The sequence below is a fragment of the Pangasianodon hypophthalmus genome, chromosome 15, assembly GCF_027358585.1.
Source record: "Pangasianodon hypophthalmus isolate fPanHyp1 chromosome 15, fPanHyp1.pri, whole genome shotgun sequence".
Classification (NCBI taxonomy): domain Eukaryota; kingdom Metazoa; phylum Chordata; class Actinopteri; order Siluriformes; family Pangasiidae; genus Pangasianodon; species Pangasianodon hypophthalmus.
Genome location: NC_069724.1, coordinates 7,302,804 through 7,317,377, shown reverse-complemented (window position 1 = coordinate 7,317,377; position 14,574 = coordinate 7,302,804). Strand labels below are relative to the sequence as shown.

At 36.8% G+C, this 14,574-nt stretch overlaps 1 protein-coding gene across 2 annotated transcripts; it reads right to left on the bottom strand.

The window, feature by feature from the left end:
• Positions 1 to 1,418: 1,418 nt before the first annotated feature.
• abhd11 (abhydrolase domain containing 11) lies at positions 1,419 to 8,804 on the bottom strand. Of its 2 annotated transcripts, XM_026938922.3 has the most exons (6): positions 8,544 to 8,803; positions 4,890 to 5,025; positions 3,729 to 3,902; positions 3,463 to 3,633; positions 2,901 to 3,082; positions 1,419 to 1,753 (listed from the first exon to the last, which is right to left on the bottom strand). In XM_026938922.3, the coding sequence occupies exons 1-6, from the start codon at positions 8,684 to 8,686 to the stop codon at positions 1,618 to 1,620; spliced, it is 942 nt and encodes a 313-aa protein (XP_026794723.1). In that variant the 5' UTR covers positions 8,687 to 8,803; the 3' UTR covers positions 1,419 to 1,617. The 2 variants fall into 2 exon arrangements, with proteins under 2 accessions (XP_026794723.1, XP_053096016.1); XM_053240041.1 differs by lacking the exon at positions 3,729 to 3,902 and having other exon boundaries at positions 8,544 to 8,804.
• Positions 8,805 to 14,574: the final 5,770 nt, after the last annotated feature.

Genomic DNA, 14,574 nt, shown 5'->3' with positions numbered 1-14,574 from the left:
CCGTGAGGTGATGTACTGTGTGAGTCCTGCTAGCAGGAGAGTTATGTGAGATCTTTACACTGGATTGTATTTTGCTTGGTTTTGTCAGTGTTTCCGCATACCAGCGTGATCCTAAAACCATCGCCTGTTATCAGTGCGCCAATAACCTTTAGTCTGTAAGCTACATTTATCTTTGTAGCTACAAAACTAACGGAGCAAACGTCAAACACCAAACATGTCTTGGCTTGGAGTAAGTGGAAAATTGTGTAAATTTGATCTTTTGTCGAGCTCTAAACATTCACCTTAACATAAAACAATATTCCATTCTCATAACTACTAAAGCAAACGAGCAAGCACACAACTGATACTGCTACTTAAAACAGATTTAAAATTGCAACTAGCACAAGATGCCCAGAACCGGCAGTGCTTCTAAAAATAGTACCTATAAAACACGATGTCTAGATGTCTGCTGCAGTAGTGGGGTCTCAGTGCTTGTGTAAGACAGTGAGAGGTTCATGTAAGGTTAAAAACAGTAACAAAAAGCCAGGCCACTATTGCATAGACATCTTTAGACATTCGATTAGAGAAGAAAAAAAAACTAATGTTTTCTAGAGAACAATGATAGGCAAGAGTTCATTGTCCTGTCAAGTCAACCTTCTTATTAAAGGGCAGAAGGTCATCTAGATTCTAGTTCATCATAATTACAATCTACTGATACACTGCATTATTTTCCAGTATGAGCAACAAAACATGTTCTGAACTGTTATTTGAAAGTATTTGTGAGAAACCAACTGATTCAGTGTGACTGAGTGTTGAAACAGTGCAACTGCAAGTACAGTACTGTGCAATAGTCACAGGCACCCTACATTTGTAGTCAAATTTTGTTTATATGGTCATTTTACTGACCAAATTTTGGCTTACATAGTCCAAAAAAAAATAATAATAATAAAAGTTCCATGTAACAGAATTTTTTGTATTTTTTGCAATATTAATTAATAGCCCACATTTGTGTGGCAGCCTGGGAAAACCCATCGGATGCCCACATGGCTGAAAATGACCAAATTTGTGGTTTTCTACTGATAATTTGTATTGGCACATCTACCTTAGAAAAACTTTCTAAACTTGGCTAGGCTTTCTGCAAAGATCTTGCTAGGTAAGGAGTCAGTTTATCAAACACAGCCATAGGATGTGAATAAAAGCGGGTATAAAGATAAATATAGCATTTATATAGTCATTAAATTCCATGTAAAATGAAATGTAGATTTTAGACCATTATATTTAAAAACAGTTTTCTCTGTTTTCACTTTTGGGGGGGAACCCAAAATGATAAAACTTTATATAATAGAGCATGTGGTAATTCCACCATGTGGATAAGAGTTGTGCAACCAAATATATATATATATATATATATATATATATATATATATATATATATATATATATATATTTTAATTTACTACTCAATGTAGTAATTATTTTGATACTCATTATTTTTGAAGGCATTTCTACTATATTTCTTTAGAGTGCTTTATACTTTTGCACAGTACTGTATGTGTATTAGACAGCCATGGATAAATAATTTTCTTTAAAAAATAAAATTAAAACAAGGTTAACCTAGGGAGTGAGTCAGTCAGGGGACTAGGACTGCACGAATGTGATAATGGAACTGATGAACTCCAGAGGCTTGTCAGCATGAAGCCAGTGACTGGCATCAGGGATGTACTGGATATCTGCACACGGAAAGAGACGCTGGATTTCAGGGTAATCCTCAGAGCTAGGGAAAAAAAAGGAGAAAGAAACAGTACGATAAATATCTTAAGACCCATTCTGATGGTATTAGTTTCCCAGAATGACATCTTAAATAAAATATATGCATGTCTCTTCTATGATAAAAAATAATCCAGATGGCTACAAATTACTAAACTACAACTAAAAAACAAGAACTGCCTCCAAAAAACTAACCGAAATAAAAATAAATGAAGATTCTGTTTGACATTCATATGACTTGAGTTTTAGATCAGTGTGGAAAATGGGGTGAATTAATGCACTGTTTAATTATGTTTAACTGAACACTCCTACATAAGAAGTCATGCATAGTATCTAATAATAACAACATGCAGTGCTGTGCCAAAACCATAAGATAAAAACAGCACTCTGAGGAATAGGGTGGAGGAACAAGGTGGGGCTGCAGGCGGCACCCAGTAACCTGCGTGATTTAATGGGGCAGGATGATGGGCCTCACATACTTTCAGATGTACCAAAGTAGAAAACAATGTCCCGGTGCCACACTAGGCAAAAGTTGCTAAGGTTAATCAGAAAGGATTTTAATTTGGTGAACAATGTTTTGACGCGAGATATCTAATTTGCAAAACACTTTTAGCAGATATGACAATTGTAATTCTATAAAATAGAATATATTCTTCTACTTTTGGGGCCCAGTCCCTCTTTGGAGGACCACAGAGATGTTGTTAGTGTTATTATATAGTTCACAAAGTAAAGGAGGATACAATCTATAGCGCTAAGAAAACAAACAAGACATAAGACACAGCTAAAAAAAGACAAACGGTAAATACAGTAATATTACTGTTACAGCAAAGTAATAGCAATATTAATAGTAATAGCAATAACAATATACAACGCCATCATTTGCTCTCTGTGTGCGTGTGCGTGTGTGTGTGTGTGTCTGTGTGCGAGAGAGAGAGAGAGAGAGAGAGAATATGCATGTGAATGCATGTTTTCTTGACTGTCAGTTCTTCTAATTGATATGTAAGTCAAGGTAGACTGCAAACAAATGCTCTGAAATAAAAGGTGAGCCTTTTGGAACTTAACTGTTTTTATAAAAATGGAAAAAGTGGGATTGTGAGAAGTGGAGGATGTGCCAATTTAAGAGGGCATTTTCAAGAAAACGGTGGTGTTGTTACCTGAGGTATTCAGAGTTACTGCCGCCCAGAAAGAGGGTGGGACCGTCATAGGTTGTGTTAAACTTGGGGAAACCCATGAGGTCCATCAGGTGATTTGAGATGGCCTCCAAATTGATTCTCCAGGCATAGTGTCCGTTCTGCTCTACCAGATTAGTGAGGAGGAAATGCCGGATTGAGTGCTCCTGTGCACAGGCCCACAAACAAGAGATTTAAAATGCACGCATATCCATTATGCATGTTAAGACTAATGTGTGATGGATTACAGATAAATACTGTTATACATAATACTCCACATAAAACTAAATTAGGTCTAATAATAATAATAATAATAATAATAATAATCATGAATTCATTTCAATTAAAAAAAACTCTGTGCTTTATAAAATGTATCATTCATCATAAAGCAGATTAATGAAACAATTAAAACCTCCAAATAAATTGTGTTGAGAATTAGAAGCATGCATTTTATTAAGACACAAACATGCACACAGAAGGCTAAATATTTGGTAGATAGGTTCACAGAGGAGAGCACTCAATACAAACCACAATCTTGCACGCTTACTTTAACATGATTTCGGAGCTGATCTTCAGCCACCCTGCGTGCAGTTGAGCGTGGAATGTTGCTAGGTATCTTCACCTCCTTCATAGCCTCGATATAGCCTCTCATAAAGGTACGAGCTGACGTCGGAACGGGACTGATGTCTACCACGACGAGACGCTCCACCAAACTGGGCTGTCATTCACGGAACAGATCAAATATGGGGAAACTGAACAAAAAGTATGACTCTAGTCTTCACATTTAAAACTCATGCACAATTCAGATAATACCTGTGACAAAGCTGTAGCCATTGCAGTTTTGCCACCCATGCTATGCCCGATGAGAACACACTTTCCAATGTGCAGCTGGTTAAGCAGATGCTTCAGATCATTAGTCATTGCCTCATACGTCAAACCCGGGCTGTGTGCGCTATTGCCATGGTTACGAGCGTCTACTGTCAGCACCTGACTAGACAAAGTACAATTAGGACACTAACAGGCATAACAAGCATACTGTAAACTGCGATATGGAATCAATATTATTGTTCCTTTTTATACCACAGCGCTGTTGAATTCTTCAATCTGTCTGATTAGAAGGTGTTGATTAATTTTCTATAACAGCAGCTCCTACAATAGTGCTGGCTGCAATTTAAACCACAGGTTTATATTAAAGGGCTCGTTCTAATCTGTTATCATTTCTATAGGTACCGCTCATTCACAGGAACTTGTATGGCAGATGCTCCACATAATCTAAACGATTTTTTAAAAATGTGTTGCTATTTAACAAAGAAAGACATATAATAAAGCCTTCTATAAGGAGACATATAATAACGCCTTCTACAACGACATATTGATTTAACATTTATGTAAGGGGTCTCCAGAATCAACTAGTTCTCAGACATGAGAAAGTTGTCAGGACTGAGGACTTTGCTCTTTCTGGTTTCTCAGTAACACGACAAGTCTTATTAACTTCAAGAGAGAGAGAGAGAGAGAGAGAGAGAGAGAGAGAGAGAGAGAGAGAGAGAGAGAGAGAGAGAGAGAGAGAGAGAGAGAGAGAGAGAGAGAGAGAGAGAGAGAGAGAGAGAGAGAGAGAGAGAGAGAGAGAGAGAGAGAGCCTGGTGAGGGAACGACTGTTTATAGTCGCTGTAACGCAAGTGATTTCAAGAACTAATTTGTTTTGAGGATGTTCCACAACACTAAATATAACTATAAACAATTAAAAGTATGATGTTTCATTGATTAATACATTCAAACTGTAATCATTGCAAATTGCTGTGGTATAAGAGGAATAAAGCACTTTCATGCCATGAAAATAATCAACTTTTTTCGTGATGATAATAATTTTGTTTTGCATCAGGCCACATCACACCACCTCTTCGCTGATTATTTTCCTAAAACAGCACACTCGTATAGAATTGTCAGCCTGTGAGAAGACAGAGTCCTCTCCCATACCTTTCGGCCTGTCCTCTGCACCAGAGACTTCGCTATAGAGTGGAAGTTTGATTTGCTCCCGAATAAGCCGTGCAGAAAGACAAGTGGAATGCCGTCCTCTTTACCATCATACACGTCATAGCTCAGGCTTACAGGGCTAGAACAGAACACACACTATTATTACAGTGATTCGGTCTGAAACTCACTACCACACTGAATATGATCTGATGATGAGCAATTCCAGCATTATGTATACTAACTCAGAACTTACAAAGTGTCTCCCCACTTACACAAGCACAGCATCAGTGTGACAGTGCGCCTGACCAATGATCAAACACGTACATATTAGTACTACAGAAGATTATCAGAGTAATTGACAGGAGAGCACATAGGCAGGAGATGACACATTTTCAACAAATGCAATGTTTTTTTAAACTGTTTGCAGAACAAATTATGCAACATGCAACCAAAGAGATCTGAAAAAAAAAAATTTAAGTCTACACCTGTCGTTAGGGATTAACTGATCCAGCACTAGGCTTGTTCTGTAATGTTTTTCCATGATCATGATTTACTCTTTTTTTTTTTTTTTAATCATGATTAATGATTAAATCCTCTACAAACAAACAGACAGGAAAATGAGCATTTCCACCATTTCAGGTTTCAGGAGAATACAGCAGGGTGTAATACTATTATGAGCTGTGGAGTCAGGAACTGCTTGCTGGCAGCGGCAACTCAGCTGGATGGTGGCTTTTAGGTGATTCTGCAGTAATGTGTAGGGGAAAAAAAAACCACAACTACATTTTCTAATATAATCCTTTTACAAATCCGTGGTCTAATGTCCGACATTTCCACTGTTGCTCAATATGTTTGAATGCACAAAATTCATAAATTTTGGCAACTCTGGTAATATAATATAGTTAGAGTAAACGTCACTGAATATCATGGCAGTGTAAGATCGTGATCATGTAGAAAAGACTAAAGTGTTATATCGCACAAGCCTAGTAATGCTTTTGAGAATAGGGCTTGTCATGTGGTACAAGCTCTAATATTCCATTGTGATGCTTATGTATCATAAGGTTGCATTTGTCTAAAATCATAATTAAGATTATTTTACTCCACATTAAAGTCACAATTATTTCACACTTAGTAAGGGAATTTAGAAAGAAAATATTTTTAGTGTACATTCATTATTTTAAATCAACAGGATGCAACCTTTGTACATTGTACATTACAAGCCTTCATTCTTTCAAATGTAAAGGGCTTTGAATAAAATTAAAATAAAGATTTTTAAAAAATCTTTTTAAATGCTAACTATAAATATATGTACAAAAGTTAATATGCCTCCAGCCAGTTAAATAAATGGGAAGCTCATGAAATATGAAATTGTAATTGTAAAGCTGTGGCGGAAGTTGAAGGATGAAATATTACAAAAACAGTTTGTAGCTTAGTCCTGAGGCTTGTCTGGTCTTGAAATAATTCCTTAGCTTTATGTCTAATTGTTTTAAAAATATATCAAAGGTCTGAAATATTGAATCAGTTGCTGTGAATGCATGTTGTGCTGACTGACACAAAGCATAGATCTTGCATGTGAACAGGACACAACTTGTCTAAAATACCACGACGCCTGTGAATTTTTTGTTTTTCGTGAGAACGAAAGCTCGTGGAAAGTCTGTTTGGACTCAGGGCTGATACTGAGATCATGTTGGTACATCTGTAAATCCAGTACTATGAAAGTGACATTTCTGAATTGGCCCTTTATAGACTATAGAAAAAACAAAAAACAAAAACAGGTTATTCTGTATATTATTTCATCATTTTTTTTCCTTTTAGTGTATATTATGGAAATACCAGATATCTTACAAACTGCAGTGCTTGTTTGGGCTATGTAAAATCTACCTTGCCAAAAAATGCATTTTAGGACCATATATTGCCAATAATTAGGACCAATACTTTTAAAGAAAATGGAAATTAGCTTTTGCTTTATTTCGATCTGAAGAGAGCAATGCAGCAGCGCTTTACTCCTTTAGTCTGTCCAGCTCTCTCACCTCCTCACCTGTACACTCTGCTCAAACAGATCAGCTTCCTAATCTTCAACTTTGATGCTAATACCTCCATTAATGCTATCACACTTAGAGGTCACTATCTAACCCAGTTGAGTCTCGGCTGTAACTCACCACAGCTGCGTCGTATTGCTGTACTGCATTCTGGAACGCTGAGTACAACATCTGCACCAACATCTCCACTACTTCTGTGTTGGATTTCTCATTAATACAACATTGAACATTGGAAAATGTCGAGAGAGAAAATAAGCTACTGCTGTTTTGTTTCGGAGTGAACAGCAGAACCTGGTCGTTATCCCCTATTTTGAGTTTCTTGATTTTTTTCTTCTTCTTCTCCTGTTAAACACCATTGTACCTACTTTAGAAATGTCCTCCTGTGACATCAGCATGGTACAACTTACAGGAATAACTTATAGGAATTCTTACAGGAATAACAAAAATGCAAAACCAACCAACAAATTAACACCAGAATCAATAAGCACATCACAAGCACTCTTGCTTCACACCTCCGGGGTTGGGGGTTGGATTCCAACCTCCGCCCTGTGTTCGGAGTTTACATGTTCTCCCTGTGCTTTGCATGCACAGCCCAAAGACGAGCATTGTAGGCTGACTGGCATCTCTAAATTGTCCGTAGTGAGTGAACGGGTGTTTGAATGTGTGTGATTGTGCACTGTGATGGACTGGCACCCCGTCTAGGGTGTCCCCCGCCTTGTGCCCCGAGTCCCCTGGGATTGGCTCCAGGTTACCCTGCGACCCTGTGTAGGATAAGCAGTACAGAAGACAGACGGATAGATGGATGGATCGATGGATAATACTATTTAATGTGTTTCAGGGCAGAGGTTTCCTTTAAGCAAAATTACATTAAGATTTCTTTGATATCTAACATCACAATGCTACATTGTGTTTCCTGTGAAAAACATGGGGTTTTATTTAATACATTTCCTCGCAGATGAATTTACAGGAGAAGGAGAAGTGAACTTAAATGCTGACATGATTGTGTAATCAGTCAAGGCGAAAGAAATTCCCCACTTCATGATTTTTAACCTCTTGAACACTCCTTCAACCGCAGTGTGCATGTCATCTTAGGGGTCTGTTACTGTTCACCGAGATTTTAAGAGAAGTTACAGGGCGTGCTTTTTTTTTTATTTTATTTTTTTTTTAACGGTTTTGATTGAGAAAGAAATGTTATAAAAATGACACCACTTTGTATTTAATGCATGAACTTCCTATTTACTGGATTATTTTCCAGTAGTATTAGCGGAAGTGTATGGAATAATGTGCTTTACATTACTCCGGTGTATTAGAACAGCTGTGGTTATTGAACGCTGCTTGTCAGCGGTATAGAGTTGCGTGTGAAAGTGGATTGTGAAGAGACGAGCTGCACTGATACCGGTTTTAGCTCTACAGCTCGGGTTTAAATGCTAGCAGGTTGACTAGCTAGGTCATGAATCCAGGTTTCTGTAGCTAGCTAGCAATGTAACGGTATGTTATTTACCACACACACTGCATATGAAACACACTCAGTGGAGTTAACACAAACAATCAAATTTAAGTCAAATTTCCGTTTAAAAATCTATATCTATATGTTTGACATGTCTGTCAGAGAGGTCAGCACCTGGTGGAGTTAGCAGCGCTGTCTCGCTGAGCGGCGTCCAGCCGCGACACCCCGCTACAAAACCACTGAGCTCCGGCTCCAGTCGGCCGCTGCGGCTGTGCGGTTAATAATCCTCTGGTTAACAGGCGACACAGGAAGCTCATGGTGGGGCTGACACATGGACTAGCGGAGCTCAGACGAACCGCTCATTTAAATTCACTCCACAGCTTCCGAGGCGGTCAAGTTCAGCGTGCACAGGCGACGTCAACGTCCAACTGACTCCTCCCCCATGACGTCATGACGTCGTACGTTCAAAATGACGCCTACTCCTTGTTCAAAGAAACATTTATTATTATTATTATTATTATTATTATTATTATTATTATTATTATTATTATTATTATTATTATTAAAGATGTCATTATTTATATTGATTTCATTTATAAAGATTTCATTAATAATATTATATGGCTGTTTTGCATGTTAGTGTATATATATTAATTCATAAATTATTAATTCACAGTAAGAATTAAATCTGGTCCAATATGTTTATATGTACGTATAAAAATTATTTGCTCAGTTTAAAAAATAATAATAATAATGTACCTAAAAAAATGTACCCCTGTCCTGCACAGTCATTTAGTCATTCACTCATCCATCCATTCATCTATCTATCTATCTATCTATCTATCTATCTATCTATCTATCTATCTATCTTTTTAATATTAAGGTAGAAGAAATTTATAATAATATAATAATAATTATTATTATTATAATATTTACAATAAAAAGTGATATCACAAATACAAGAGAAAAAATACTTCTAACTAATTCCATTATATAAGATAAGAAAATCAAATAAAAATAATACGTATTTAAAGTACATTAATTTTTTTAAGGGAAGGGGTCATGGTAGTGCCTATTTCACAGTAAGTCACATTTTCTAATTGTAGAAAGAAGCTTATAGTTTTCTTAGTATAAGATATAGTATTCTTTTTCTCTTTACATTTTTTATATTAACATTAAAATTATACAACATAATAATAAAAGCAAAACAGTGGAGGACTTTTTAATGTTCTACATTTATGTATAAAATACACTATATTGCCAAAAGTATGTGGACGCAGCGATATGTGGGCCTTCCCCAAACTGCTACGAAGGTGAAAGCACAGCATTGTTCAGAACAGTTCTTCACTGGAACTAAGGGACCCAAACTGTTCCAGCATGACAACGCCGCTGTGCACAAAGCGAGATCTATAAACACAAGGTTTGACAAGGTTGTGCATGAATTTGAGTGGCCTGCACAGAGCCCTGACCTCAACCCCTCTGATCACTTTTGGGATGAACTGGAACACTGACTGCACCCCAGACCTCCTCATCCTACATCAGTGCCTGATCTCACTAATGCTCCTGTGGCTGAATGAACACAAATCCCCACAGCCACGCCCCAAAATCTAGTGGAAATCTTTCCCAGAAGAGTGGAGCTTATTATAACAGCAAAGGGGGACTAAATCTGGAACAGGATTCAACAAGTACATATGGGTGTGACTGCTCAGGTGTCCACAAACATTTGGCCATATAGCGTATTTCACTAAGATAATGCTATTGTTTTGTCCTGCACAATTTAGTGTTTCCCCTGCTATAGTACATGTGGCTCACATCGGCTAATTATCAACCCTTCCAGAGATTAAGCGGGTGAGTTACAACAGGGAAATCACTACATTTTGCAGGACATGGGGTTCTCCAGGACCAGGAGAACCTGCTCTACCCTATTCACACTTCTCTATGTAGTGCACTATTTTGGGAGTTTTGGGAGTCCAACTAGTGTAACCTAGCATGTATAGCATGCATTTTAAACATTTTAAACATTTTTAAATATATAATGTTTAAACAATATTTTACACTTTTTTCTTATTCTTATTTTTTATTTAACCCTTTAACAGGGACACAATTAAATACTTGTGAAAAAAATATTTTTATGTTAATTCTTACTAAAAGGATCACATTCAACAGCAATTCATTAAGTTTTTCAAACTCACAGTTTAGATTGTTAAAATATGCTGCAAATCCTACACACATGATTGGAAAACAGTTCACAAAAATTTAACCCATTGCTGCTTAGTTTGTGAACTTGCCTAGTTAGTCACTGTTTCTTTTTGTTAATTATGGGTAATAAATCCTGAGGTGTGTGATTCATGGGTGTTTTTTTTTATATATAGTTATAATTTTTTGATGTATTTCTTTTTTTGATAATAGATGTAAAATATCATATATAGATTCACTGTCAACTTTATTAGGAACAAATGTACAACTGCACATGCATGCAGTTATCTATTAAGACCAATCATGTGGCAGCAGCGTAATGCAGTAAATCATGCAGATACAGGTCAAGAGCTTCAGTTAATGTTCACACATATTGTACATAATGTTCACATATTATTTACACTCACATTTATGTGCAATATCAGTGTGCAATATTTTAATGTGCAATACCGTTTCACACTACTGGCAAGCTACACTATTCTCAACCAACCTGTACTTACGTGTATACACCCCTCTCCCTTTTTTGTTTTGTGTTAGGATTTTTGCTTTTAGCACTATTTAAGCCATTTATGTACAGAATAGTTTTTAATCTACCTTGTTCTTGTGTGCATACTCTTTCTGTACTGTACCCCTGCTGTTGCTAAATGCAATTTCCCCACTGTGGGGGAAATAAAGGAATAAAGGAATATCTTACTTACTTACTTACTTACTTACATCAAACATCAGAATGAAGAAAAAATGCGATCTCCGTGACTGTAACCATGGCATGGATGTTGGTCCCAGATGGACTGGTTTGAGTATTTAAGAAACTGCTGATCTCCTGGAAATTTCACACATAACAGTCTCTAGAGTTTACACAGAATGGTGCAAAAAAAAAAACAAAGAACATTGAGTGAGTGACAGTTCTGTGGGTGGAAACACGTTGTTGAAAAGAGAGGTCAGAGGAAAATGGACAGATCGGTTCGAGCTGCTCAGAAGGATATAGTAACTTATATAATCACTCTTTACAACTGTGGTGAGCAGAAAAGCATCTCTGCATGCACAAAACATCAAACCTTGAGGTGCATGGGCTACAATAGCAGAATACCATGTCAGGTTCCACTCCTGTGAGCCAAGAACAGGAATCTGAGGCTATCATGGGGTCAGACTCACCCAAACTGGACAGTTGGAGAAAGAAAAATCGCCTGGTCTTTTTCCAGTCTTTGTCTGTCTAGTTTCAGTGAGTCTGTGCCCATGATAGCTTCAGATTCTTGTTATTGGCTGACAGGAAAACAAGAATCTGATTCCAAAGCCATGGTCATTAATATGGACTTGGTCTCTCTTTTGCACCTATAACAGCATCCACTCTTCGGGGAAGGCCCATTCAGCCAAAGAGCATTAGTTAGCTCATGTAGTGATGTCAGAAAAGAAGGCCTGGTGCACAATCAGTGTTCCAGTTTATTCCGAACATGTACACACAGGTTTGGGCTAAGCCCCTTAGTTCCAGTGTAGGGAAAGTGTACAGCTACAGCATACAAAGACATTCTAACCAAACGTGTGTGTGTGTGTGTGTGTGTGTGTGTGTGTGGGTGTGGGTGTGTGTGTAAACCATACGGTGGAGCCAGAGACCATTATTTCAGCATGTATTTGTTTGTTACAGACAAGAGTAACACTTGATTTATATTCTAAAAAATTAGCCAACCTATTCATATTCTTTCATATACAAATAGTCTTGTCTGAAAAATAGCCTTGTCTCAGCCTTGTTGATGTTGGTACACTTACTGTATTTTCTTTTCCATCACTGCTATTTATACCTGGACCATATTTTGTATATTTCCAATTTTTATGCCATATTTTGTTATTTTGTTCCAAATTTGTACTCAGTCTTGCACAATATTGTGCAAATACCTCACACAAGTCTGTACAGTCTCTGTGTATGGCTATTTAAGATATATCCATGACAACTTTCTAATGTTTTTTATTTATTTATTTATTTATTTTTTGCCTTTTATAACATTGTTGTTCTAATTCGTCATTATTTATCTTTTATTTTCTACTGTGAAGAATGTACAACTTAAGAATTTCATTGTACAAGAAAGCTTGTACATATGACAGTAAAGTTTGTGAATCTTGTTTTAGTCACTCTTTAGGCCAAGCCCTTGGGATTCCTCTGTCTTAAGATCTTTTATCATAGTTAACTAGCCCTATAGTTCAACCTGTGCTTAGCACTCATTCCAAAGGTATGCTCACTTTCTGATGTAATCCATGCTGACTTTTATTTGAAGCCTACATTCCACTTTTTTCAGACGTTCTACTTATTATGTATGTGGTGTTAGTTTTCTGTCAAAAGTAATCCTAGCCTATGGGAAGTCAATGATCTAATAATAATTTTTGATTTACAAACCAGAATATGGATTTGCAATTCAAAAATTATTATTAGATCATTGACAAACTGTACAAACTGTACCCTAGATTTTAAAAGTAAACAGTCCTCATATTACAACTACAGATCTTCAGTTATGTGTTTACAATGTTCATGCTGCAATTATAAAAATTCCCCTAAAAATTACAACTATCTTCCCATATTTTTAAATCACTTTCAGATGGAATCATGTTTAACACTGAGACATTAACACAGATCAAGAACCATAATCAGATTTGTAAGTCTTCATGACTGTAATCTTTGCTTGTAAATTTCACAGGTACGATTCTCATAATACAACTACACAGACTAATTATGTATTTATGTATGTCCACGATGCGACTATATGACTACAATTTACTTTCTTATAACACCTATGCTACTAACAACCCCCTTGTTACACTGTGAAACGTAATCTTTTGACTAGAACATATCACTATTGTAACAATGTATAAGACATGTGAGCCAAGTGCATGACTGAGGACAGTTGAGGACGGTGATACTGAAACAAACAAACAAACAGAAATGTAAAAATTTCCCAGTTGTAATGTTTTCAGGCCATGCGCATTGCTGTGCAGAGACAGGGCTAAAACCGTAATATTCCATTAATACAACTATAAAACTGCATGTAAATGGCAATCTGCAAAAAACCCATAAAGTAAACTGAAACATGTGGAATGAATACATAAATAATGATTCACAAATGTCACTTGACAACTTATAGACTTGAACTGACAATGGAAAAATTACAGTTTTGTAAATGCATTCATGTATAATACTTTAGACCAGAAATCAACTCCATATGTGCAAGTTACCTCAGGGATGTACCTTTGTAATTCACTATTTCACTTGTTCAGTTTTAACAAACTATTTTTTTCTCCAAATGGCAGACTAAGCATAACACAACAGTGTTAATTACACCATGTCCTTGTTTGTTCTTTCTGATTTGTTTGTCAAAATCCCTAAAAATGATTACATCAGTCTAATTGTGAAATTTGAACTAGTTCCGTCCCATTGTAGTCTGAAGTTAAGTTCCTCTGTAAATTCCCCTTCCTGGCCTCTCCACATTGTGTAGCCATTACAGGTTTTTAATCTGGGCTCGTTGTGAAGGCTTTGTGAAAGGAGGGAGTCAGTGACTGCGGTGCTCGGTGCTATAGGCAACGCCACAGAGAAACTATACACAGTGTAGCCATGGTGCCAAGATCTCAAACAGGAGCAAAAGCGTTCAATACCATTTAAAAGAGAAGCAGTCTATGTGTCTGGAAATGAACAAATACCTCAGAATGACTGGGTATACCTGCCAATGGCTAAAAGTGGAGAACAGGTTAACCAATTAACCCTGTGCAGTAGTAGGGATATTTTGGAATTATCTTCACTTTCTCATTTACAGGACAGAAAAATGCAGTCAGTTTTCACTCACTATGGTCCCCCAGGGCCTGAACAAAAATGTCTGAGGTGGGAGCCCCAGTGAATGAACCTGTCAGAGGAACTCAATTTTAATTCCTGTCCCTGTTTACTGCTTCTTCATTACGGAAAATAACAGTTCAAAATGACCTACCATCTAAGAACTACATAGAAGAGACTAAACTCATATTTTACTGTTAATGT

What these genes read in the sequence shown, in the direction of transcription:
- abhd11 (XM_026938922.3), bottom strand. Translation starts at nt 8,686, where the DNA reads ATGAGCTTCCTGTGTCGCCTGTTAACCAGAGGATTATTAACCGCACAG. An exon ending in AGCGCTGCTAACTCCACCAG is followed by an intron (nt 5,026 to 8,543) that starts GTGCTGACCTCT and finishes GTTCTGTTCTAG; the next exon opens with CCCTGTAAGCCTGAGCTATG. An exon ending in AGTAACTCTGAATACCTCAG is followed by an intron (nt 1,754 to 2,900) that starts GTAACAACACCA and finishes TTTTTTCCCTAG; the next exon opens with CTCTGAGGATTACCCTGAAA.